Here is a 27,575-nt window from a genome sequence, read left to right as displayed (position 1 = left end):
TGTACTGTCCCTTCCAGACCTTTACCCACTCAGCCCAGGGGCCAGGAGAGCTGAGCAGTATGCATGAAAGGATGTCAGGTTTTGTGTCTATCATATTTACGCAAGCCCATTAAAAATAATTTTCTGTAATTAGATTTGTATATTTGAAGATTTTAACAGCCATTGGTTTCAGACCTCAGGAAGTATTTGAATAGATTGCTCGCTTCAAAATTGGTTAGCTAGAAATGTATTCTTTGTTCCCTGTTTACCAGGATATTCCAGTTGAGCCTCTAACCATCTTGCTCGCTTCTCACTACTGAATCAGTAATTACGGAGGCAACTGCTACCTATTTTCTGTGGTCATTAATAGAGTAATTTGTATGAATGCCTCTGGCTGTAACATTTTCAAATAACGTGTTTCTTATTTTGAAGTCTCAAAATTAATATGTGGATGTTATGTTTATCTTATGTTTAGGATTTATGAAAATGGAAAATTATGAGGCATTTGTAGGCTTTGATCTCTGTAAGGTACCGCTCTCCAGTGTGGCACAGAAGATTATGTCAGCTTTGCACTCACGTGATCTAGTGGAGTCTAAGAACTGGAGAGAGAGTGAAAAGAGTGAGTAATTTTCATAAACATCTTTCTATCTTTTGTTACCTTGAATGTTAATTATTTCTGAAGGTTTGACAATGAAACGGAATTATTCTCAGGAACCTTCTGTTGTTTAGGGAGGTTCGTGCTGCAGACAAATGGAGTCCGGCTCCCCTTGGTTTATTCTCGCTCATTCTGCTCACTAGACTGCACATTCTCTCGGGCCTTACTGCTTTAAAATGTAACACTCTCTTCCTTGTTCCAGGCATTTCTATCAGAGAGTTCCTGAGAATCTGCTTCAACTGTTTAAGTAACCTCAGAGAGCTGGGCTCTTTCACAGTGCCCCTCGCTTCGGCCTTAGCTCTTGGGTCTTTGGACACACAGGGACGTAGTACTTGTTTGCTGTGTGTGGTGGATGGGAGAAGGGTGTTTGACAGTGTGTGTCTTAGCTGCCCGAGAGCTATGAGCTCTCAGGTGTGTGTGTTTATGACGTGATGTCACGCAGCAGCAGTGGCGTGGGCGCACAAGTGTGACTGAGACATTCGGAACACTGGTTCTTTGTTTGACTAGCAAAGCAGTTTGTTGTTGTTTGTGTCTTAATATTTAAGTCTGGGCTAATTGTCGTTTTTTTCTATAGAGTAAGTTATACGTGAGATGTCACTGTGACGAAGTAATTGAGAGCATTGACAGATAGTGCAAAAGCTATGTAAGTGCAGTTCTTGATTAAGATATAGTAGCACCACACATTTCGATCTGCTCATATTTAGGCATCTGTTGCTCATGAGCCTCATTACAGAAAGTCACTGATAAATGAACTGCTAGGAAGTTTTGTGTATGGACCACAGACCTAGAAGTTGATAATGTTTTGGGGAATGAGGGGTGGATAGTAAAGAAAATAAATATTTAAACGTCAAAGAGCTTTCTCCTTTATTCTGTATACTTTCTGAAATAGCAGTGTGCACTTGACAGAAGTGGAAATGTACTTCCCTTTAAAAACTTGATAGGAATAAAAAAATACTGATAGGAATAGTGAAATGTCTCTGGTAGCTTCAGTGTGAGTCTTGAGAAAGATTTATGGCCATCAGCCCATATTGTGAATGTGAACTCTTTTGTCATGCTCTTCAAATACCCTATAAAATTCTAGTTTTTTTTTTTTTAAGATTTTATTTATTTATTTGACAGAGACACAGCGAGAAAGGGAACACAAGCAGGGGGAGTGGGAGAGGGAGAAGCAGACTCCCCACCGAGCAGGGAGCCCGATGCGGGGCTCGATCCCAGGACCCTGGGATCATGACCTGAGCCGAAGGCAGACGCTTAACAACTGAGCCACCCAGGCGCCCCAAAATTCTAGTTTTCATAAATTTATTGAGAGGTAATGGGAAAAGATAATATTTTTCTGTCAAGTGTTACTGGATTTGGAAAAATAGTGGAATTTTCACAAAGATTCTGTATTGTCTGTTGCTGCACAGCACTGTTACTGCAAACTTAGCGACTTAAAAAAGGCACATTTGTTATGTCCCAGTTTCTGTGGGTCAGGAGTCTGGGCACAACTTGGCTTCATCCTTTGCTGGGCTACAATGCGGACGTGTCAGCCAGGGCTCGGGTCTCATTTGAAGCCCGAATGGGGAGGTATTTGCTTCCAGTTCACAGGGTTGTTGGCAGATTCAGTTCCTTGTAGGCTCTTGGGCCCAGAGCCTCCCAAGCTCTTGGCTGTAATACACCCTCCGTTCCTTTCCACGTGGTTCTCCTGAGGCGCAGCTTTACGTGATGGCAGCTTTTCCTCTGGCAAGACTGACGTCATAATCTTCTGCAACGTGATTGCGAACATCCTGTCACTGTTGCTGAACTCTGGGTGAGGAGTGAGCCAGTAAATTCCACCTGCACTCAAGGGTGTGAGTACTAGGAGGCAGGAGTCCTGGGACCACCCTGGAGTCTGTCTGCCGCAGAGTCCCACCAGTTTTAGCTCTTATTTCATACGGATTTGATTAAGTTGGGTTTCTGGTGGGTTATTGATGCATGATGCTGGACCTAAGATCTAGTTGCTTCCTGGACTCTAGTTATATGCTGAGCTGTTATTGTGTCAGACCCTTAACTCTTACAAGGAAAATACTATAAATCCACATTTCATTTCTAAAGCCCATTTTGTACTAAATACAAAAATTGAATTCCTAAATCAATGGAATAACTACAAATATTTGTTATTACAAACAAGTAAAACCAAACATTAGTGTTATATGTCACTTCGGGGTCTAGGTGTCTTATGTGCTGGGCTGAGGGATGTCAAGATGCACATCCAGTAAGGGATGGACTTTGTATGTCGTCTTGCTGCAAGATTAATCGTTGTTTAAAAACCCTCTGCTGCGAAAACACAAAATATGCAAAAACTTAAACTACAGTTTAACGAATGAAGATAAAGAGGACATCCATGTCATTGCATCCAGGACCTCGAAGTTTCCTTCTCAGTTAAAACTCTCTCCCTGCTCAAGGTGGGCATCGTCCTGACTTGTGGTAGTCTCTTCTACTTCCTGACCACGGGCATTGTGTGTTGCTCCAGAGGCCTTTTGGAGCAGAGATTACTTGTATGCTGCACCAAAGTTTATCCTTCCCTTCGGACTACATGGCACACTCTCCTTCAGTCAGGTGTGACCCGGGTTCCGTCAGTGGGATGTGCACTCAAGTGGCGTGTGCCATTTCCAGGGCAGGCCTCTTTCCTTCCCTCCAGTAGGAACCCTCCTTTCGAACTCTGCAAATGAAAACTGTCCTAGAGGATTGTACGACGTGTTGGAAGCACCCCAGTCTTGGAGAGGCTGCATGAAGCATGTCCCGCCAGTTGAGAACATGAAAGAGAAATAAACTTTGTTCTTCAAGCTGGTGTTTTGTTGGGTCTTATGTGACTGTAGCTTAGCTTTGTACCTTAACCCATACACCTTTAAACTAGATTGAAAAGTGGGTTCATCTGACTTAAATTTTCGTTGTCATTTGATGGTTCAGTAATGCTGTTGAAAGCCTTGGGTAAACACTGAGGGAGAAGGAGTTTACAGGGTGCGGACTTACGGCTGTGTATAGAGTTATGCATGGGAGTCAGCACGTGTTATTAGAAGATACCTGTTTTGTCTGAGTAGCTATAGGAATCAAATAACTTTCTAGTACACATTTGTCCAGATTATTTTTCATTTTAACAACTTAGATGTGAATGTGGTTTTCCAGTTAAAAGAAATATATATATACATATATATTTACAGACATTATAAAGTAATAGTTTGAGACCCCAGAGGTAAATATTTGTGAAAATCTAGTTCATTAATGTGACCATCCAGTAGAAATCTTTGTGATTTCAAGGACAGATAACAAAACTAAAAGACCAAACAGATCTGTCTTGATTCTGTTCATTCTAGTCAAGAGTATAATGGATAAACATGTTGTATTATTTTTATTTCTATTAAATAAACATAAAATCCTTATATCCAGTCACTTGGCAAGCCCTGCCAGCTGTTGGGTTTCAACCCCCACTGTCCTCATACAAGCCTGCATTTCTCCTCACGTGGATTTTTGCAGTGGCTTCCTGATTGTTGTTCACCTTCATTATTGCCCCTTTGTCTTGCCCTCATTCCTTTGCTAGAACTACCTCAGCTCTTGTCCTTGCCCTCTGCAGAATTCACCTATGGAAACATCCCATGCACTCTGAGGGACCCCTGCCTGCCCTGTTCAATCTTCTGCCCCACCACCGTTCCTCTCTTACTTTACACCCCATTCAGATTTGACTGCAACTTCCAAACACATGACATTTTCTGGTATCATCCTCTACTTACACTTTTCTTTCTCTTTCACTCAGCTGAGTGGTGAAAGCATTTTACAAGGTCCTGCTCAAAATACTTTTTTTTAGGGGCGCCTAGGTGGCTCAGTTGGTTAAGTGTCTGCCTTCAGCTCAGGTCGTGATCCCAGGGTCGTGGGACTCCATCTCAGGACCCCGAGAACATGACCTGAGCCAAAATCAAGAGTCAGATGCCCAACCAACTGAGTCACCCAGGTGCCCCTTGCTCAAAATACTTCTGCTATCAGCGTGCCTTATTGGAAGTGAACTGCATTGGATTCATTTGCAGCTCAGTTGAGCGTGCTGTGAGGTACTTCTGGTTGTTCGTATGATGCTGTAACTGTTGGTGTGCTTTGAGCTCTCTGAGGCGCGGTATGCTGTTCTCTCCTTGAATTTGGCCACAGGTGGACTCACCTGTGGATTCCTCCCACTGATTTGTAAGAGCTTTCTACACACAATACATATATGTGAAGGACTTTTTTTTTTAAAGATTTTATTTATTTGACAGAGAACACAAGCAGGGGGAGCAGCAGAGAGAGAGGGAGAGGGAGAAGCGGCTCCCCGCTGGATCCCAGGACTCCAAGATCATGACCTGAGCCACACACTTAACAACTGAGTCACCTAGGCGCCCTGTGAAGGACTTTTCTATTGTATATGCTGTAAATATTTTCCTCAATATTTTTGGGAGGTCTCTTTTTTTGGTAATACTTAGAAAATTCTTTTAAACAAAGCCAAAAACATAGAGTTCATAATCCCACATTTAAAAAATCTTTTCTTACATGCTTATACCCACAGGCACGTGGTGAAAGGGTTCATCTGCGCATTGTTTTCTTGGTTCAGCCTTTTGCTTTGTTGAACCCTCTCCCCTTGTTGCTAACCAAGCTAGTAACAAACTTAGTATGTCCCTTTTATGTTTTTGTCCATTTTTTTCTGTGATTGTAATTCTAGCGCGCATGTGTGGCTGTGCTGTGCCATCCAGACCCCTCCCTGCTTCCCGTGGGATTGGCTGAGGCCTTCCTTGTGACGGTACCACAGTGGAGCCTCCCCTTCACTCAGTCCTTGGGTCCCCCCGTAAGTTTCCTGTGGGCGAAGCTCAGTCTGGTTCCCAGGAACCAGATCTGCTGCAGTTGGTGCTAGGAGCGGTTTGAGAGGGCACACGTGGCGTTTTGGAGTTTAGTCATCTTTAGGCAGATGCACTGATGGCCATCACAGGTGGTAGGCAGAATAGGACTGGTAGCAGTGAGTTCCAGCTTGGACTGGGGGTGGGTGGTGTGGCATACCAGTGGAAGCCACTGCCCTGGCTGCTGGGATTTACTGGGTATTTGAAAAGTACAGGGCAGTGGCAAACAATGGAATTGGCAGCTGTGGCTAGGAATAATAAATCCTTTGGAAAAAGACATGGGGTGAGGGTGATTAATTAGCATTTAAAGGCTAAATGTGGTAACCAGAGGGCTTCCCTGGTAGCCAAAAAGAGGCCACTCGCAGCCACAGACCAGTGCTTAGTCCTGAGACTGGTAGAGCTCTAGAGAAGGTTGGCTTCTCAGCCCAGGCAGGTGTGCTACCTCAAGGTCAGGGCCTTGATCAGAAGGGGACCAGACCCTGAGATCTGGCATGGGATTACCTGATTGGCACATTCAAATCCTGAATCCCAGATGCCTCTGGGACCTGCAGAAGGGGCTACTTCTCTGTTAAAGGCTAGTGTCCCATCCTCCTGTCATTGTTGAAGACCGTGCAGGATGCTTCTCCAGAAGGAGGAACTTCTGCCTCCTTCCGTCCTGGCCATTAAGTCAACAGCCTCGCCAAGAAGTAGTGGGCCTGTTGAGGAAGCCTGTAAGACATGTGCCAGTCAGGTGAAACAAACCATAGGAAATTTGAACAGGGAAAGGTACTGCATGTTAGCTAGTAAGGGGATTAGCTACCAAGGAGTAAAGAATAAACACAGTAAAGGCAGACACAGAGCAGCTCCCTGAGGTAGAATGTTGAAGGAATAAACAGAATGACTTGGCCAGCTGACATTCACTAGCCTGTCACCTGCTGTCCCAGGACAAGCACCTGGGGCTCTTTAGTGGAGTGGCCATGGGCTGGGGTGAAGACCACACGTGGACCCAACCATATGCACACCCACTCACCAGGGCTGATCTAGTTACGGCCTCTGCTGAGTGTCCAGGCTTCCAACAGCAGACCAAACGCCGAGACCCTAGTAATACCATCGTTGGAGGAAACAGTAACTTGGTCGCAAGTTGACGACACTGAACCCCTCGTTCCCCTAAAGGTGCAGTGACCTATCTTGATTGGAATTGACACATCCCAGGCCTGGCTTTCCCTTCCCTGTTTGCAGGGCCTCAGTGATCCACTGACAGTACCACAAGCATTGCACTGGATGTGGGGACACACTGTACAGGAAGGGAGCTACAGCGGGCACGTGATTATGGGACCCAAGGGTTCCCTCAGCCACACATCCAGCAACACCACCCCGACGGAGGAATGGCCTGCAGCAGGGGCAGCTTGCTCCAGCGTGGAGGAGCCCCCTCCAGGCTGCGGTGTCCCCAGTGTGTACAATTAAGGGGTCTACAAACCAAAAGGGGGATGTGGGAGTGGTCCTGCTTATCCTCACTCCCAGTGCTCCAGTTGGTAAATCTGTCTCTCCCCCAACACTTCTGGATTCTGCAGAATGAGTCTTGACTGACAAAGGGGAAGCCACCCGGGGGCACGGGAAGAATACCATTTAATTTGAAGCTGCAGCTGCTGCCCTGTCCTTTCAATAGCCTTATGCCAAGGGACTGGCAGGCATGGCATGTAATCTGCATCCTGCTTGGGATGCGTCCTGGTCATCAGAAGTCAGGGCTGTTACATGATGGTGCAGGGAAGCATACACTTGGTATCTGGGTGATAGGACTAGTCACCGCTGTCCTCTGTCCAAGTCTCATGGCCAGTGCACTGACTGTGGTGGCCAGGGGCTTACACCTCTCAGGGATGAGGGGTTTGGGTAACTCCCATCAATCAGGTAAGCCACCTAGACCAGCAGAGGTGCTAAGCCAGGGTGAGGGGATTCTAGAATGTGCATTAGAGGAGGGACACGAATCTCATCTGTAGCTTTGAGACCAGCTGCAGTGACCAGGGGATGCAGTTCATCCCAATAACTTCCTTTTTAAAAGCTGCTTCCAGCAAGAGGCCCACCAGAATCCTGAAGGGGCTACTTTCTGAAACGTATCTGCAGCGAGTAGCTGGGAGCAGTGCAGTGTAGTGCCCAGCGGCAGAGGACTGCAGTGAGCCCTGGGGATGCCCAGGCTCCTGTGCTAGTACTAAGCCATTTGTCACCCCACCTGCAGGGAGTGTCTGTCTGTCTGCCCACCGCACAGCCACTCCTGGTGGCTGCCTCAGCTGCACACTCCTTTCCCAGGGGCAGCCAATCCAATGACTGCTTGGTGCTGGCATATAAAGTCCCGCTCCCTTGACCCAATGGGGGCTAACTCCACAGGCCTTCCAGTCCCAAGCAGGCCTTTGTAGTGACTGCATTGTGGTCTGGTCCTCCTGTCGTGCTTCTGTACACGGTGATCCTGACAGCACTCCCCAGTAACATTTCCAAATGCAAACCACCGCGGAGTCAGCCTCCTGGGGACCAGGCCTGTGCCAGTGGGTGTGTATGACACACTCGTACACAAAAATGGGGAGATTTGGTCATGGGTTGCAAGAATGAGATATTTTCACAGATTTCTGCATCTTCGAGGCAGCTAATAAAGCTCTAAGTCATTCATTTCAGTGGCTGTATGCTTCGTGGTGTAGACGTTACATAATTTATTCATCATCTTCTCTCTGGATTGGTATCTGCTTTGTTTTCAGTCCTTTGCCATAAAGTAATACTGCCATAGATGTTTCGGTTTAGACCTGTTGACTGTTGCATGTCTGTGAAACTGCCAGTAGTGAGGTGGTTTGGTTGGATGACTATACATTTTATATCTCTGTCTTTATGGAGGCTATACACACACACAGATTCTGTACACAAAACACATATATTCTGAGTTTATAACTCAGCATTTCACAAACTGAACACCCTGTAACCTTCATGCAGATCAAGAAACAACGTCAGTAGCACCCTGGAAGCCCGTCTTTGCTCCCTTTGGGGCAGTCCTCTTCCCAGCTCTCAAGGGTGATGCTTGTATTTTTAATTTCAATAGGTGTTGACAGTTTGCTTTCTAAGAAGATTCTAGCTACTCACATTTTTACCAGCAGTGCCTGAAACGACCTCTTCGTTGCACCTCTGGTTGTGTTTAGTTTGCATTTCCCTGACCACTAGTGAGTTTGAGTATTATATCATGTTTACTTGCTTTTTGGATTTGCTAATTTGTGTACCACTTTTTCCTGTCTTTTGCTCATTTTTTAAATTGAATTGTCTTCTTTTGCCAGTGTTTAAGGACTTGTTGTATAATACAGGTATTAGCCCTTTATCATTTTTGTTCGAAACGGTTTTCCCAGTGTTCTGTTCTCTCAGAAGCAGTGCTGCTATCCCTGTTTATTAATCTGTTGTTTTCTACTGAGTTGAGATGCCATCTTTGTTCTGTAGTAGAGTCTCATAAAGCCTTGGGTCAGTTTCTGGATTGTCTGTTCTGTTCTAGGAATCTTTTGACTCTTTCTATTCGAATACGACGTGGATTTGATTGTGGTGGTTGAATGGTATGTTCTGATAATCCAGCAAGGCAAGGCTTTTATTGGTTTTTAACTTACCTTCTGTGTCTGTTTTCAGATATTTAGTATTTCATATGTACTTTGACATTTTTTCAATTAAAAGAACTCTGTAGAGTCTCTAATTGGAATTGCATTAAATTTATTTTTGGAAGAATTGAACATTTTATGCATATCTGGATGCTATGTCCTTCCATTTGTATAGATCAAGTTTTATGCATTTTATGAGATTTTAAGTTTTCATCATTGAGTGCCTCGTGCCTTTTTGTTAAATTTATCCTAAGTTCTTTCTACTGTAAAGATTTCCCCTGTTTGCATTCCTTGGTTGTTATTGTTGCTGTGGAGGGAACATAAATCACAGTGGTTATGAGCACAAACACCTGAGTCATGTTGCCTGGGGTTGAATGTGGGTTCCATCGCTTACTGTTCAGCCCAGGCTTATTAAAATTAAAACAAAATTAGAAGAGAGGTTTGTATTAATGGTGTTTTACTGAACCTCTAATTGTTCCATTGCAATATTATGCATTATAGGAATTTCCTCAAACCTTTAATACTTTCGAGGTTTCCGTAAAATATTGAACTTGGGTTTTCGGACTCCAGTATTCAATGGAAATACCAAGTAATACTTTCTAATAAACATGTCATGATTGCATGGATCTGTCTCCAGTTAATTTGAAGATATGTTACATAAATGTTTATTGCAATGGTAGTATACATTTTGGGTATGAATGTTTTTACACTGTTTTATGTAAGTAAATAATGAGTAAGTAGCATGTTTGTAGAGGCCACTTTCAATGTTGAGCTAATTATATGACTTAGATTCAATGTTTCTTTAATGCCTCATGTTTTCTTTTTGTGTTTTTAAAAGCTGCAGAAGTGGTAAACAATTCCCGTATTAAGTATTCAGTACTTCTGGAAAATGGGAAGAATCAATCACTGGAAAAAAGGGTAAATCATTGCAAATATGATTAATTCAAAATAGATAACTTTCACTCGTTCAACACATACTTATTAAGTGTCTACTGTATGCTAGGCACTGTGGCTACCACGCTTCAGAAAATCAAGAACGGAGTTCTACTCCAGGAGCCTACAGTTGAACTTGCTTGATGGGGGAGGGGAAGACAGGTGCCATGACCCTACAGGACGGTGCATTGGGTGCCCTACATGGTAGGGGTCAGTCCCAATAACAGTGGGCAAGACCACTCACCCAGTTTTTGTGCTGTCTCGTTTCGTTTTTTTCTGGGTGGTGGGGAGCGTAGTCTGGGAGTCTTCCTGAAGTGTGAAAATTATGCCTGAGTCGACATCTATAGGATGATTAGGAGCCCCACCTTTAAAGAGTTGGGGAGGACTTGGCAGACGTGTTTAGGGAGAAAGCTGGGGCTCTGGGACAGCTGAAACACAGAGCAGTTCCAGAAGGAAGGGGACACAACTCTCAGTGGGTGAGCTGTGTGGTGTGGGCCTGAGGGGAGGGGAAAGATGATGTCATCTCACCAAAGACCTGGTAGGTGAGACACAGTGGCCAAGAGATTAGACTCGGGGGCAAAAACTACGTGTGTTCAAAGTCCAGCCTAACTCAGTGTAACTGAAACTCCCTGTAGTAAAGTGGGGATGGCAGGACCCGCCCCGGGTCCTGGGTTGCCCTGAAGTTGGGGGAGAGGCGAGTCCCACAGCCATGTCAGGAACACAGGGTGTTCACTCACTTTGTGAGTGAGCGGAGATTTTCTCTCAGTGCCGCTCTGGCTGTGCCCCTCCCATCACTGAGGTAGAGAGCCGGCTCACCAACGTTTTGCTTCCTTTCTCGCAAAAGAATTTTGAAAAGCCATATACCTCATGACATATTTTTAAGTTGACATTTAAAATATTCATAACAAGTCTAAAATGTTTCACAGGACACAATTTCTGGTGTATTGACATTTTAAAAATGATTACATCATCATTAAAATATAACCACTAAAATCTGAATACCGTACTCTGGTAACTTAATACCCACAAGTATCCCTTTAAAAACAACATGAGCAAGATATTCTACAGCAATCTAAATTTTTGTATTTCCCTTTGCTCCTCGAACTCCTTTTCTTGTATCTTCTTCTGCAGAATTATTAACATAATATAATTTTATGCTTGGAAGTCTTTTCTTGAAACCATATAACATGTCTCTGTAATAAAAATATGAGTATAAACTTAAATTTTCTGTGACCATATGCCAAATACTGAAAAATTTTCCTCCAAAATTATTTTTAAAGTACTATTAATATACATTTGTTCAAAACAACATTAAATATATCACAAATCTGAAAAATAAACATTAAAAATACATTTTATTCTAAATGAATCCAGTAATGAGATGGGTAGAGATTCTTTTTTTACCCTCAGTTTGTGAATTTATGAATGAATATTGCACAGTACTAGATCAAGATGGGAAGAGGATTGCTGTTGAGCTATATTTTTAAAAAATTTTAGTAAATAGATGAACATATTATCAAATAGTTGTGGTGATTTCATTTTCTCTGTAAATGGCCTTTACCTGGAAGTTAAATTATTCATCTTGAGCATAAGGCGCGTTTGTAACATACTCCCACCCATGGCATCTGTCATTACACGCATTGGGTATGGTTGGAGACTTTTGGACTCCTACCTATTCCAGCCCATGATTCAGACATGCGCTCCTACCTGGGTTGAGAAAAATTACTGCTCTAGAAGCTACTATATAGTTTCATTAGAAAGTTTGATCATAGATAATAGGAAGCTGTGTCCCCACTTGACCTTAGACGAGGTTTACCAGAGATTAGTTTGGTTAGATCTGTCTTAGGAATCCATATTCTCGTGAAACATTTCACGTTTTTCTACAGAATCTAAATTCTTCTACAAGCCAGACATCAGGCTCATCCATCAAGCTCTGTCCTCCGTCCTCCGGTATCAGACTCACAGATCAGCCCTCTGCCGACCAAAACCAGAAGAATGTCAGCTCATTGGCTCCTCCCAGTTGTTTCATTCCACAGGGTAACCAAGAGGCTTCAGTCCTACAGAAAACGGAGTGTAAAAGAACGCATTTCCTAAAGGAAAATAAAAATAATGAAAAAAAAGAAATGCCCGTGAATCTTAAAAGAAAACATAGTACATGTCATTTTTCAGGGAAAACAAGTAAACATGTGGCATTGGAAGAAAATGCTGATGAGGTTGAAGCCCACCTAAACTGTGGGAACCCAAGAGCGTGCGAAAACCATTTTTGTGACGTTAGGTATTTGGATGATTTGGAGAAGAGCCAACTGGTTGAAATGCTCAAACGGGCAGTGGCCGTGGTGGTAACACTGATGTATGAGGACGGTTCGACCCAGCTAAGAGCTGAGCAGGTTAGTGAACAGTGTTGGGTTTTGTTTGTTTCTTTGGCACCATAAAAGAACCCCATTTTCTTTGTGTCGGATTTTGATAGGAGAGCTAGGAATAAGATTTGAAGTCCACCCTCCCCTCCCCACAGTGCTGAGTGACTGATAATGCATAGTTCTCTTCAGATTTTTAAGAAACTGCCAAAATGTTTTCCAGAGTGGGTATGCCTTCTTGCATTCCAGCAGCAACACGCAAGAGTTCCAAGCCCTCCACCTCCTTGCCAATCCTTGTTGTCTGTCTGGTTTTAGCCATTCTAGTGGGTGTGAAGTGGTATTTCACTGCGGCTCTAAATCGCATTTCCCTAGTAACTAATTACATTGAGCATCTTCTCGTGCTTAGTCCCATTTGTGTATCTTCTGTGGTGAAATGTCTGTTCAGATCTTTTGCCCATTTTTAAATCGGGTTATTTGTGTCTTATTTTGGATCTGTAAGCCTTCTTTCTATATTCTGATACGAGTCCCTTGTCAGATCTATGATCTGTAGTTCTCCAAATCTGTGGCTTATTTTTTTCAATTTCTTACTGGTGTCTTTTGAAGCACAAAATTTTTTAAATCTGATGAATTCTATCAATTTTTTTTTTTGCTTGCACCTTTGTTGTTATATTTAAGAATGCTTTGCCTATCCCAGGTCTTGAAGATTTACTTCTGTTTTCTTCTAAGAATTTATGTTTTTGCTCTTACATTAAAATCTGTGGCTGACTTTGAGTTAATTTTCGTGTGTGGTGTGAGATAAGGGGCACAAACCTGCCTCTTGTGTGTTGATACCCAGCTTTCCAAACACTGTTGATAAGACTCTTCTTTCCCCATTGAATTTTCTTGGCACTTTTCTCGAAACTCAATTGACTGTAAATATAAGGGTTTATTTCTGGACACTCAGTTCTTTCCTTTGATCTATATGTCTGTCCTGATGCCAGTACCAAAGGGTCTTGGAGTGTGAGTCTTCTAACTTTGTGTTTTTGAAGATTGGTTTGGGTATTCTGGTTGCTTTGCATTTCCATGTAAATGTTAGCATCAGCTTTTCAGTTCCTTCAGGCATGCAGCTGAGATTCTGATGCACGTTGTGTTGAGTCTATAGATGAACTTTAGGAGTTTTGCCATCTTGACAGTACTGAGTTTTCGGGCCATGAACAGGGGTGTCCCTTCATTTACTTAAACCTTTAGTATCTTTTAGCAGTGTTTTGTAGTTTTCTGTGTAGTATACAAGTCTTGCTATACCTGTCATTTCTGAAAGATATTTTTGCTCGCTAAAGAGTTATAAGTCAATAGTTTTTTTTTTCTTTCAACAGTTGGAAGATGTTGCTCCACTGTCTTCTAGCTTGCTTTGTTTCTCACCAGAGATCTGCTGTCTCACTTCTCTTGATCTCTGTCTGGGTAACGCCCCTATCCCACCTGCCTAGCCCCTGCCCTCGCCCCTTCTTTTAAGGTTTTCTCTTTATTATTGGTGTTAAGCAATTTGATTATAACGTGACTTGGTGTGGTGTTCTACATGTTTCTTATACTTGGGGTTTATTGATCTAGGTTCTACAGATTAACTTGGGAGAACTGACATTCCTATTAGGAGTTTTCTGGTCCTCAAGCATGGTGTGTCTCTGTTAGTTAGGTCTTCTTTGGCTTCTTTCACCAGTATTTGTCGTGTAGTGTAGCATATGGATCCTGTATGTGTTTTGTTGATTTCTATTTAAGTATTTCATTTTTTGGAATGGTTATTAAAAATGGTAATGCATCTTTTTATTTTTATTTTCATTTTCATTTATTTTTTATTTTTTATTTTTTTTTTAGAATAGAATAAGGAAAAAGAGAGAGAGTGGCGGGGGCAGAGGCAGAGGGAGAGGTGGAGAAAGAATCCTAAGCAGGTTCCACACCCAGCATGGAGCCTCATGCGGGGCTTGGTCTCACAACCCTGAGACAGTTACCTGAGCCAAAATCAAGAGTCGGATGCTTAACCGCCTGAGCTACCCAGGCACCCCTGGTAAACACATTGTTTTTATTTTATTTTTTATTTATTTATTTATTTATTTATTTTAAATGAAAGGATCTCTAAGTCCCTTTCTTTTTCTTTTTTTTTTTTTTTAAGATTTTATTTATTTATTTGAGAGAGAGAGAATGAGAGAGAGCACATGAGAGCGGGGAGGGTCAGAGGGAGAAGCAGACCCCCCCACTGAGCAGGGAGCCCGATGCGGGACTCGATCCCGGGACTCCAGGATCATGACCTGAGCCGAAGGCAGTCGCTTAACCAACTGAGCCACCCAGGCGCCCAACACATTGTTTTTAAAAAAAGATCATTTTTACATGTTCATTGAGAGTACATAGAAATACAATTAATTTTGTGTTTTAATCTTGTATCTTGCAACCTTACTAAACTCACATATTGGTTCCAGGAGGTTTTTTTGTAAATTCCCTTTGGTTTTCTATGCAGACATTTGTGTCATCTGTAAATAGAGACAGTATGGTTCTTCATTTCTGATCTATGTGCCTTTTATTTCTTTTTCCCATTGTGTTACGCTGGCTAAGACTTCTGTTATGATGTTGAATAGGGAGGAGTCCAGATTTGGAGAGTAAGATCATGGGTTTGGCTTTTGGCCTTGACTGTCATTAAAAAGAGCTATTTATTTACAAATTTAGTTGTAGGCCTTTTCTCTCTGTTTAATTATAAAACATACCTTTCTTGAATAAATACATTGTTTGTGTTTAATTTTGAAACTGTGTTTGTATTCACAGGCTCTGTTTCCCTCTGTTAAAGGAATTGCAATGTTACTGCAAAGCCATGTAGAGGGCAGTGGTCCTCTGGATGTCTCAGCCTCTGACAGTGTCCTGGGGGAAGGCTCCACACTCCGTGATCAGTATATCTACCTCCAAACAGAGCACTCCTCTACTGGGGGCCAAGAGCAAGAGGCATATAATCAGTTTGCCAGGTCAGAAATCTCCTCCCACTGCCTTACTTCCTACTTACATGTCTGCTTCGTTGAGTCCAATTAGAGTCTCCCAAGCTCCAACTTTAATTATTTAAACTTTTAGAAGTTTTGTACAGGCACATGAAAATAAAATGGATCTAAATGACAGCTCTGCACACAGTAGCCTGCTTTCCCCCAAAGAGCTTCTGGAATGAAGGCTCCATCCTTCCATGGGAGCCCCTCCAGGATTTGAATCAACATCTCAGTGAGAAGTTGGTGAGAAAAGCTTCATCCCAAGGCCTGAAGATCCACTGTCGTGACCACAGTCCCAGATGATTTTCCTCATCTCACTCACAGCATTAGAAAATTAAAGTAAATTAAATTCAAAAAGTAAATTGTCCTCAGTACCACCTAATTTCATGCTAATTTCAAAGCTTCATTCTGTGGAAATAGTTAAGACACACCTCACTTGGACCTGCCCTTTAGAATCGGACAGTTTTAGATCGAGCAGGGATGCTTGAGCTGCCCCGTAGCGATCCTAAAAAGTCCTGCTGGGGGTTCCAGCCCCCGCCCTCGTTACAGCTCTTCTGCCGTGTTGTCAGCCTGACTCCGGTTTCTGCCTTGGGTGGGGACATCCACCTCCTGCCCACCCAGCCCTCAGAGTCCCAGCCCCTTAGCTGCCTGGCAGGAGCTCCCCGAAGCTGCTGTCCTGAAGAGGCGTTCACGGAGGCTCAGGGGTGAGCAGGTGGTGCCCAGGCCTGGCCCCGTTGGCCTCCTACAGTCTCGCTGGGCTGTGGGGGGGTTGTAGGCCGTGGCTGCATCTGTGTTGTCCCAGCGAGGAATGCCAGGGGCCAGTGCTGTGGCTGGACCAACCATGAGAGTTCCTAGGATCACAGGACACAATTCAGCAGAAACCATCAGGGAACTTTGAGGAACAAGATTCATTACTCACAGGTCCTGGAGGGTACACACCACACCGGGGGCCACACAGCAAAGTCATAGCTGGAGAAAGAGAGGGCGCAGGCCTGAGGCTCAGCCTTTATTATGGTCTGAGGATGGGGGGCTGGCAGTTTCAAGGTTTCACTCTTTATTGGCTAATAGAAATCATAAGAGTGGGAGTTAGGAAGGGAGAAGTAGGATCACTCACAGGTCAGGTGTCTGGATGCCCCCGGCCTGTCTGGAAGGGAAGCTGCACAGGTGGGGGTGGCCCTGTTCCTTGTCTGGGTGTTCTGCTGGTGGCTTGTCATACAGGAGGCAGTATGGATGTCTTTTGAAATGGATGCCTCAGCAATCATAAGCTTAACATCAGGCACTTACACTGCAGTAAATTTTGGTGAGAATGGGACAACGTTTGCCTAATAGAGCAGCCTCCTCGCAAGAAACCCATAGCCTTATTTTTACCTAATTTTCTTCTGAAAGAACAAGTAGGCAGGTCTATTCTATGGAAGATCTCTGTGAGAACAGAGCCCTAATATTTGGACGGCCTTTTCTGAATTCTGGATGTATATATCTTACTCAGTGCTCTTTACTTGGACATCTGATAGTCACTAGGGCCTCAACATGTGCAAAACTGAACTCCTGTCTTCCCGAAACCTGCCTCCGACAGGCTTTGCTGTCAAGGTTAATGTCAGCATTTGCTCTCCATGAGCTCAGGCCAACGGTCCTGGCATTACCTTTAACTTCCCTCTTCCTTGCATCCAAGCTCTTAGTATATCCCATTGGCTCTGCCTTCAAAATACAGCTAGAAGCTGACCTCTCTTCCCTTCTGCTGCTGCCATTTGGTTCAGGCCTTCACCTCCTGACCGAACCAAGCAGGGGCTTCCTGAGGGCCGCCTGCCTCCACCTGCCCCCAGCCTGTTTTCCGCACGGCTCCCAGAGAGGGTCTGAGCACTAAGTCAGGTCACAACGCTCCCTGCTCGGAGCCCTGCAACAGCTCCCAATGATGCCCGCAGGTCTGCATGTGGCCCTCACCAGGCCTGGGAGCTCCTCTTCCCCTGCTCTCACTGCACGCCAGCCTCCTTGATCTACCCGGGGGTCTTCCTTGTACCACTCTTCCTCCCCTGCAGTGTGCTCCCAGATGTCTGCAGGATGTGCTACCCATTCGTCTAAACCATACCCCCCCCAACACACACATACACAAAGCAAATTATGAAAACATGAAAGTAGAGAGTGTAATGTAATGAGTCCTATATACATACCCACTCAAACCAAAGGTCTTTCCATGCTTCCTTCATCTGCCCCTTTTTGAGGAGAGGGGTAGGGAGCTGGGATTAGGGGAAAATCCCAGACATGTCGTTTTAGCTCACAGGGCTCAGGATGCAGCTCTAAAACACCTGGGCTTTTCTTCACCTGGCTACAATGCCATTCTCAAACTTAGCAAATTTAATACTCAGTACACATTTAAAGTTACCTGAGTGTTTTTATTTTTAATTTTTTTAAAGATTTTTTTTATTTATTTGATAGAGACACGGCGAGAGAGGGAACACAAGCAGCGGGAGTGGGAGAGGGAGAAGCAGGCTTCCCGCGGCGCAGGGAGCCCGATGCGGGGCTCGATCCCAGGACCCTGGGATCATGACCCGAGCCGAAGGCCGACGCTTAACGACTGAGCCACCCAGGCGCCCCTTACCTGATTGTTTTTAAAATGTCCTTCTACACTTGATCTATTGGGATCAGGACCAGCAAGGTCACGCATGCCATTTCTTGTCTCTCCTACCACTTCTACTAAGAGCATCCTCCGACCTCTGACCCCATCTTGCAGGAGGTCCCATGTCCTGGGCTTATCTGTTTTGTGATTGTGGGGTTCTTTACCTTGTTCCCCTTTCCTCCATACTTTCTGTAAGCCGGGGCTTCGTTCTCTAAGCTCCATTATCCAGCTCCAGCTTTTTTCACGAGGGCACTTCCCTGGGTGGTGCTGTCTGCTTCACACCCCATCACACACACATTTGGATGGTCAGATTTAACAAATAAAAATGCAGGATGCTAAGTTTGGATCCCAGATAAACAATTTTTTAGTATAACTACGTCCCAAGTGTTGGAAGAGACATTCTTACACTACAGGCATACATCTCTAAGAAACATATTTTTTTTCACATAAAAATTATTCACTGTTTTTCTGAACATTGTGTTTAGCTGGGTGCCCTGCACTCGATCGGGCTACCTTCTGCGATGCAGTTGTGTTGACCTCACATGCGTGACGCTCAATGGAGCTGTGGGCTAGGCGGTGTCGGCATGCTCCCTCCATTGTGAATGTCCCCACCTAACGTCCCCTCAGTGGTCATCGAAATCACTTTTTCAGTATGTCTGGAAGATGGTGATTTTTCTGTGTCTATCATTTCTTCCACACATATTGGGTAAAATTTTCTATAGAGAACTTTCCTCCTTCAACGAGGCCTTTTGTTCACCTTACCCTTCAAGTCTTCCCTGAGGTGTTACAGCATGGTCAGAAGGCCTTCCCTGCCCACTGTGTATAGCGGTGCCCCCCCACCCCCATCGCCCTGTGTGTCTGTCCCTGAGTGCCCCGAGCCACGGGTTTTTATGTCTTGCTCATTCCTCTGTCTCCACAAGCCAAGAACAATGTGACAGAGTATGTGCTTCACAAATATTTATTGTTATTTTTTAATAAATGCGTATTAAGGTTTAATTTTTGTAAGTTCCAAGACAATTATATGAAGACATGGCCTCACATACCATAAAATTGGAAGTAATAATCCCAATTCTATGTTAGTATGTATGAGATTTAAAATGAATTTAAATAAATCACATTTAAATGAAAACACACATAAATAACTTTTTTGCACAAAGCATACCGAATACCATTTATTGCACACCTGTGCAAGGTCTTCTTACACACACGCGCTCTCTTCATCTTCACATTAACTGTATGTGTTGGGTCTTATTAGTTCCATTTTATAGATGGCGAAACTGAGACTCAGAGAAACAGCCCTAAGTCAGTCTTGAGACTCAAGCCTCCTCTTTTAGACCCAAGTCTACCTTTTTAATATTCTGGCTGCCTTTTTGTTTGCAAACGTGACAAAACTGACTTCTATAACTGACTTACAAAACACACTGTGTTTCAGTCACTTTGTCTTACAAGATGCTCTTTTTGTTGTTTGTCTTACCTTAAGTTAGAAACCCACTAGCCTGCATCTCTTACTAGTGGGAGATCCTGCAGTTCTTAGGTGACCTTAGTAACTGGGACTTGGCGTCTGCAGCAAGTGAGGGCGTCAGCGTGGGAGTGCAGCTCTTCTCCCCTGTAAGCTCCCAGCCCCTCTCCCCTTCTCTCCTCCCTGCGCCGTCCGGAGTCCACAGAGCCAAAACCTGACACGGTGCTGCTGGCCCTCTGTCCTCTCTACCAGCCGGGCCCCCTCTTCCAGGGAAACCCATGTGGAAGCCATGCAAGAAAATGCAAATGTCTGTGCAGCAAGCTGAGCAGAATCTAACTTTCTGTTGACTCTGTGCAGAGCTGAGTGGGCTCCTGCTTTCTTTCTCCCTCAGCCTCATGCAAGACCCTCATTAATGTATGAATAGAGAGTTCCTATAAAGGAAGACTTACAGTGCGGGCCCTGGCAGCAGCAAGATAGGGTCTTGCTGGGAAAATTGTCTAGCCACTCTGAGCCTCAGCTTCCTTATCTGTAAAGTGGATCTGGTGCCTGCCTAACAGGCTTGTGCTGAGATTTCAGTGTAGCAGTCCCTTGAAGTGTTTAGCATGGTGTCATGGTAAGTGTTCAGTAAATGCCGACTCTTACGAATCCCATATCCAAGGAGCTCACAGAGCAATGGGGCGAGCCTACTTTCAAGGCAAATTACGTTACAAATGTGGTCCCGGCTGCAGGTGGTACATGGACAGGAGTAGAGAAGGAACAGAGGAGGGGGGACTCCCCGCCTGGAGAAAGGGGCAGTTTGCAGAAATCGTGGGAGGAGAATTGCAGGCGAGAATGCAGCATGGGGCATGGCCCAGACTGTGGGAGGATGTGGCACCGTGTGCTGGTGGAGGAAAGACAATTCAGTGTGAGCGGAGGGCAGAGTGTTGGGAGCGCGTGCTGGGAGAGCAGGCTGGAGAGCCGTGCCGGGGAGCCTGTAAGGAGTCCAGAGTGTGCGCTCCGCTCGGGTACCGCTGGGCTTGGCCTGCGGTAATGCGACTTCTCCCAGGGGTGGGCTCTGAACAGCCGTGGGGCCTGTCTCAGCTTCGTCATCTGTAAGTGCAGAGAAGTAACACCTTCCCACAGGATTCAGGTTAACCCACGGAAGGCTCCTAGAAAAAGAACGCCTACAAGGTAGTTTAGCAAGTGACCCCTGTCGGTAGAGCAATAAAGGTACTTTTTCCAAGGTCAGAAGTTCTGAATTAATGTCTAAACCAGTGAATTTCTTTTTATCTTCCAGGAAAGTGCTGTTTCAAATGCTGAAATGTAAATGTCCTGTTGTTTGTTTTAATGCTAAGGACTTTGTGCGAACAGTGCTGCAGTTTTTTGGTAAAGATGGCAGCTGGAAGCATGGTAAGTTTTAGTTTTTATAATCTCTTAAACTGAGCTCTCCAGCAGTGACTCCTCCTGGGAATGGGAGGTGGGAGGCAGGCTCCAAAGCACCAGCTGTGTGGCCTCGTGCCCCAAGGGTGAGGGGCACTTTCCCTCTGTTCCTTAGACCGTTTGATTTTTTGCAAGGATAATTACTTTTTATAATTTAAAATAAGAAAGAAGTGACTTACGCAGCATGGTCAGATAGGATGTGTTGTTACCACAAATAGCTTATAAACTCCCTACGAATTAAAGTCCAGACACAGGAAAAGATGCTCAACATACCTCATCATCAGGGAGATGCAAATCGAAACCACAGTGAGATACCACCTCACACCTGTCAGAATGGCTAAAATCAACAACACAAGAAACAACAGATGTTGGTGAGGATGTGCAGAAAAAGGAGGCTTTGTGCACTGTTGGTGGGAACACAAACTGGTGCAACCACTCTGGAAAACAGTGTGGAGATTCCTCAAAAAGTTAAAAATAGAGTTACCCTGTGACCCAGCAATTGCACTACTGGTTATTTATGCAAAGAATACAAAATACGAATTCAAAGGAATACATGCACCCTTAAGCTTATGGTATCATTATTTACAACAGCCAAGATATGGAAGCAGCCCAAGTGTCCATCAAGAAGATGTGGCATATACATACATACATATAGTGGAATAGTACTCGGCCATGAAAAAGAATGAAATCTTAACATTTGCAATGACATGGATGGAGCTAGAGAATATTATGCTAAGTGAAATAAGTCAGTCAGAGAAAGACAAATACCATATGATTCACTCATACACAGAATTAAAGAAACAAAACAAATGAGCAAAGGGAAAAAGGAGACAAACCAAGAAACGGACTCTTAACTGTAGAAAACACATGATGGTCACCAGAGGGGAGGTGGGGGGATGGGGGAAACAGGTGATGGGGATCAAGGAGGGCCCCTGTCTCAATGAAAACTGGGTGTTGTTCGGAAGTGCTGAGTCACTATATTGTATACCTAAAACTAATATGACACTATGTTAACTATACCAGAATTAAAATTAAATAATAATTCACATCAAAACAATATAGAACATGTTTTTATCTTTCATTTAACATAATAAGAATTTTTAATAACTTTTCTTAGATGGACAGATATGTAGCAAAGCAAATATAGCAGAAATGCTCCTTACAGAATCTAAGTAGTGGATATTATGAGGGTTCACTGGATAGTTCTTTTTAAATTGTCTGCATGTTTGAAAATATAATAAGAGGTTGGAAAAAAAAATCTTTTTTTTTAAGATTTGTATTTATTTGAGAGATAGAGCAAGAGAGATCACAGAGGGAGAAAGAGAAGCAGACTCGAGGCTGAGCACGGAGCCCGGATGCGGGGCTCGATCCCAGGACCTCCAGATCATGACCTGAGCCGAAGGCAGATGCTTAACTGACTGAGCCACCCAGGTGCCCCAAGGAAAAAAAAACTCTTTGAATGTACAAAATTTCCAACATGTACAAAATTACCTATACAATAAGCAATATATATTTAGTCTTTGTCCTTGCTTCCTGGCACATAGTTTCTAAGACCCTTGCAATCCCCAGAGTGCTAAGAATGTCTTTTGTGGGCTAATGAGAGGACTGGGAGTGGGGGGCCCCTAGTGGGCCTCAGGATAGGGCAGTGGACAGAATGACCACACCAGGCTTAGTGGGTTGGACTTTAAGTCCCCCACCCCCACACCCCTTCCAGGGACAGAGAGGGGATGGAGAGGCGGTCAATCTCAGTGGCCAGCGAGCTCATCAGTCACACCTGGGTAGTGGAACTTCCATGAATCCCCTGCCCAGGGGCTGGGGGGGATCTGGATGGCTCCCAGGTTGGGGAGCACGTCTGGGTGCTGGGCGGGGGGGGGGAGCTCTGCGCCCCTTGCCCCATACCTTGCCCTGTGCATCTCTTCCGTCCGGATGGTCCTGAGTTGTGTCCTTCATGATAAATGGGTCACGAGTTAGTATAAGGTGCTTTCCGCAGTTCTGCGAGCCGTTCTAGCCAATTATGGAACCCGAGGAGGGGGTCGTGGGAACCCCGATTTGTAGATGGTGGGTGGGAGGTACGGGAGGCGTCTGAAGCAGGGGTGGTCTTGTGAGGCTGCAGGGTCTGCACTCAGGGCAGCTGGTGTCACAATGGCGCCAGCTGTCAGACAGCCGCCGGCTTCTGCAGAGCCGCAGACCCGAGGGCGGAAGACCGCACGCTGGGCGCCAGAGACGGTGTTGGAAAACAACATGGTACCCATCACTCAGCTTCAACAATTACCAACTTATGCCCAGTCTTCTTTTCTCTGTAACTCCTCACACTTCCAACCACCTGCCTCCTGGCTTGATTTGTAGCAGATTCCAAGCATCATATGATTCATCTGTAAATGTTTCAATTATGTGGTGAAGTATGAGGGTTTCATTTTTAAGATGATGCCATCATCGTCTCCCCCCAAATTAGTAGTAATCTTTCAGTGTTATTAGATATCCAGTCAGTGTGTGCGCTGCCCCTGTTGTCTTTAAATATCTTGTTTGTTTTTATTTTTTTACAGTTTGTGTGACTTGGGATCCAAACAAGAGTTAGAGTTAGGTTATCCTGAAGCTAGGATAGGTATGATACGTTTCTTGTTTCTTTTTTTTTTCATCTATATATTCTCTCTCTCTGTTTTACTTACCTGTAATTATTTTGTCCTTGTGGAGGGAACCAGCTTGTTTGTCGTGTAGGATTTCCCAGTGTCTGGATTTTTCAGAACGTATCACCTTCTTGCTGTTTAACACTTTCTCCTTGCTCTTCTATTTCTTGTAAATTGGCAGTTGGATCCAGAGGCTTGATCAGATTTCAGGCCTGATTTTGGGAGGGCAAGACTAAGTCATGACCCCGACCCTAGGTAGTGGCGTGTCCTTCTGTCAGGAGGTACATGATATCTGTTGTTTACCTTTTTTGTGATATTTGAACTCATTTCATATGTTGAATCTACTTCTCTGCTCTTTCATATTTGTCACTTTATCTAGAATCTATTTCCAATCTCATTTTCTTTAAATTCCTCTTTTCCATCGTCTTTTCTTATGTAGGGCATTATCCATTGCATTGATTGGCTTTTGTGTATTGCCAGTTCTGTTTTTATTTATGAAATTTTTTTTGTTTTATTTTCTGAACCCTTTCATTTCTTTGTTCAGTTTTTATTTTTCTAAGTCACCTAATTTCCAACTATTTCTAATTCTGATTTATTTATTTTTCATCACCTTTATTATTTCTCAGATTTTCTTAGCTCATTTTAAATCTGTTTTGTTGGTATTTCTCTTTCAACTACTGGCATTTTCTCCCGAGTGTGGGGCCTTGGCCTGGTGGGCTTTAGAATGTGAGGTGGAGGAGATTATAGGAACCAGCCCCCAGGCCCTTCCCCAAGAGTTTTCAAGAATGTTAGCAGAGCCTTAATTTTGGACCATTAGAGCTCTGAAAAGGCAAGTAGAGTGAACTAGTCCTCCTGGGTCAGTTAGCATTGCCGGATGGTGTTGGGTCGGGTCATGCACAGCCGACGTGGGTTCAGGTCCGGGAGCACCTGCTGATGTTGTCCCAGCCAAGGTTCCAAATCTGCCGTGTCAGAGACTTCCCAGACATCAAACAAAAAAGTCATGATACTGGTTGCATTGGCAAATATAAATCTCTTAGACTGGCATAATTTAAAGGTGCCAGAAAATATAATATTTAGTGTGTTGTGATCTAAGACTACAGTTTTGTTTAAAAGAAACTCCTTATTTTTATGTAGCATTATTCAAAATGTTAAAGTAACTTGGGGCGCCTGGGTGGCTCAGTTGGTTGAGCATCCAAGTCTTGATTTCGGCTCAGGTCATGATCTCAGGGTCCTGAGATAGAGCTCCGCATTGGGCTCCATGCTCAGCGCAGAGTCTGCTTGAGATTCTGTCTCTCCCCCCGCCCCCCCCCCGCTTGTGCTTTCTCTAAAATAAATAAATAAATCTTAAAAAAAAATGTTAAAGCAACTTGAAAACGCAATCACTTAGAATTCAGATTTCTCTCTCAGTTTATCAGTCCCCCCCATTATAGCTCCCCTGTCCGTGTCTAAAATACTCTGGTACTAAAACTTATTTAGCAAATGTCATTTTTATTTTTCACAAAACATCTTCCCATATGTCTCGCAGAGACGTACAGTAACCTCTTCCCTGGGTTTTGGATGAGAAAACTAGTACTTAGGGGCAGTGACTGCCCAAGTTCCAGGGGTGAACCTGTGCTTGGTTCTTTTTACATATCCCAATGCAGCAGAGATCTGGGGGTCTCTCAGGCTTTCCTCCATCAGGGGAAATGCCCCAAATGCCAGACGTCTCTGTCCTCAAACACAAACACACTGCCCCCCCCCCCCCCCGCCGAACTTGGCAGTGAGGACGCTTATGCTCTTTCTTCTACCCACAAGACTTGGGTTCCTGGACACCCTGAAGAGGGCTCAGGAGTGCCTAGGAAGGTAGCCCAGTGAGAGGCACAGGGTCGGAAAGCTGGGGAGCAGGGGCGGGGGCAGGTGGGGGAGAGGAGGCCAGAAGAGGGCCTGAGGGTTCTCACCGCCACCTCTCTGGACATTTTTGAGAGGTCCCAGTTCCACGTTAGTTCATTCCCCCTCTTTGGCTGTCTGGGGTCAGTTCCCCATGGAGATTGCCTGTGTGGGACCTGGGTCATGGAGGCCGCTCGTACCAGAGGCTCAAGTTCCTCCGGAACTGAGGAGCATCCCTTAGGCACTCACCTCTGTAACTTGAGGGCACAGCAATGCTATTATTATTATTTTGATCCTCAAGAAAAGGATGGTTCTTCAGTTTTCATGGAGTGACTAAATGGCCTTTTTCTCTGTAGTTGTTCATTTTGTAGGGCTCGACCCCAGAATTGCTGCATGGCTTATAGATCCTGGGGATGCTGCACCCTCTTTTGAAGATTTAGTGGCAAAATACCTTGAAAGCTCCATCTCTGTTAAAGTGAACAGCACATATGGGAATTCCTCAAGAAATGTTGTGGTGAGTTATGTTAAGATGAGGCTTTACCAACCTTAATCAACCGAATTTTTTCCTAGAAATTTTTTCTGCTTCATAAACAGTCCAGTAGTAAAAAGAACATTGCTGACATTCATTTTTACTTACTCTACACAAATGCTTTTTACCCTGACATTTCTGGTGGAGGATATTGAGTTAGGACAGGTGACTTCTGTTCCTTCATGAAACTGTTCCTGGGAAGTCCGTTCACAGTGTGATTCTTCTTCTTTTTTTTTTTTCCCAATAAAAATCAGAAGGATTTTTTATTTCCAAGTCCTTTGAAAAAGCAAAACTAATGCAACACAAATTGAAAGATCTAATTAATAAATTTAACAAGCCAAAGTAATTTTGTTACGTAAATTAACCCATTTATTGTAGGCTAGCTATGTTTCAAATGGGGGAGCTTCTACTGGTCTTTCAACTCCTTCAGTCGTCTGATGGTGGACTTCACTGTGACGGCACAGAAGTGGTGCTGTAGGTCCAGGCGCCACCAGCGACGGGTTTCATGCAGAAGCCACAAGGCCAGATCCCCACAGCTCGTCGTTTCATCTTGGTTTTGCCACAGAAGGAGCACGTGTACTTGGCGTGCTGGCTCATTTCAATCTTCTTCACCATTTTCCTGAGGGAGGCACCATAATGGGTCCTGGATTTACCCACAATTCCGACCTTCTTGGTGCATTTAGCCGTGCCACCGCAAACTAGGTCTGAGCCCAGAGAGACAGTGTGATTCTTCTAAATGGACCCTCTGGCGTCAGAGCCACGTGCTCTGGGCCCCATGAGCTGCTCGTGGTGCCGGTGACCCGGCAGCTGTGGCAGAGGCTCCAGTACCACCTTGCTCCATGTGCCCAGGTGTGTCTTCCCAAGCCCTGTCCTAGAGACGCACCCAGTTGTTAGGAACCACATCTGCAGAAGCCATAGTGCTCACGGGGCCTGGAGCCCGGCCCGGAGCCCAGTGAGCCAGGCCCCCGAGGAGGTGGCCCCGGGGAGCAGTGTGGCCACAGTTGGGCCACTCTGTTGAGGCTTCCTGCATGCAAATCAACAGCAACATGCTAGAAGCACAACGGGACGAGCATGCAGAGGGCTCGGGGAGCACGAGGACTGGCCGTGGGGTGGGAACCACGGGGGCAGAGCGGCTGGTGATGTGAGGGCCCTGAGGCTCGGGGAGGTCTGCTTGCTCCTGCTCTTCATCCTGCGCCGTCTGTGAGGGAGGGTCTGAGTCAGATGGGGACTTGGGGGTACAAATGCGGAAACTCACTCTCCCTTAATTTAAAGAGATGTGTCAGAGGAATATGGGGGAGCTCACAGACTCAGAGGGAAAGCAGTAGCAGGTCACGGGAAGACGTGAGCCTCAGGCCCTGGGGCCAGCAGTGAGCCATGGGTCACTTTTGTCAAAGACCCACAGGTAGTTCCCTCCCTGTGCCACACGTGTGCCCCTTGGCGGGGGGACAGGGCGTGGAGGTGAGTTCTGCTGATCGTAGGATGCTGGGAGGGGAACTTCCTCACATAGCAGCCGAGACACTGTCACTGAAACAGGGACTTACCCACCTCAGCACCACCAGTCCCAGTTTATAGATGACTAGACCAAGGTGCAGAAGGGTCAGTGTGCATGCATCTTGCCCAAGGTCAAGTTGAGGCTGTGGATCAAAGCGTGGGTTTCTGACTATAAGGTCTAGTTTCTTTCTAGTGCATCTAGGGCTG

The 27,575-nt window shown here is 44.8% G+C and overlaps 1 protein-coding gene and 1 pseudogene across 1 annotated transcript in view; one reads left to right on the top strand and one right to left on the bottom strand.

Annotated features, from left to right (window-relative positions):
• Nucleotides 1-27,575, top strand: part of POLN (DNA polymerase nu) — a 145,529-nt gene that overhangs the window by 16,911 nt on the left and 101,043 nt on the right. Inside the window, exons 3-8 of the mRNA XM_036067284.2 lie at nt 455-598; nt 9,931-10,010; nt 11,912-12,412; nt 15,164-15,357; nt 20,716-20,828; nt 25,705-25,862. Of these exons, the coding sequence (XP_035923177.2) occupies nt 460-598; nt 9,931-10,010; nt 11,912-12,412; nt 15,164-15,357; nt 20,716-20,828; nt 25,705-25,862 (1,185 nt within the window). The 5' untranslated portion in view covers nt 455-459. The remainder of the gene's footprint in view (nt 1-454; nt 599-9,930; nt 10,011-11,911; nt 12,413-15,163; nt 15,358-20,715; nt 20,829-25,704; nt 25,863-27,575) is intronic.
• On the bottom strand, nt 26,224-26,793 carry LOC118519684 (large ribosomal subunit protein eL43 pseudogene; annotated as a pseudogene).

This window comes from Halichoerus grypus, chromosome 3 (assembly GCF_964656455.1).
Source record: "Halichoerus grypus chromosome 3, mHalGry1.hap1.1, whole genome shotgun sequence".
Classification (NCBI taxonomy): Eukaryota; Metazoa; Chordata; class Mammalia; order Carnivora; family Phocidae; genus Halichoerus; species Halichoerus grypus.
This window is presented reverse-complemented; position numbering and strand designations above follow the sequence as displayed.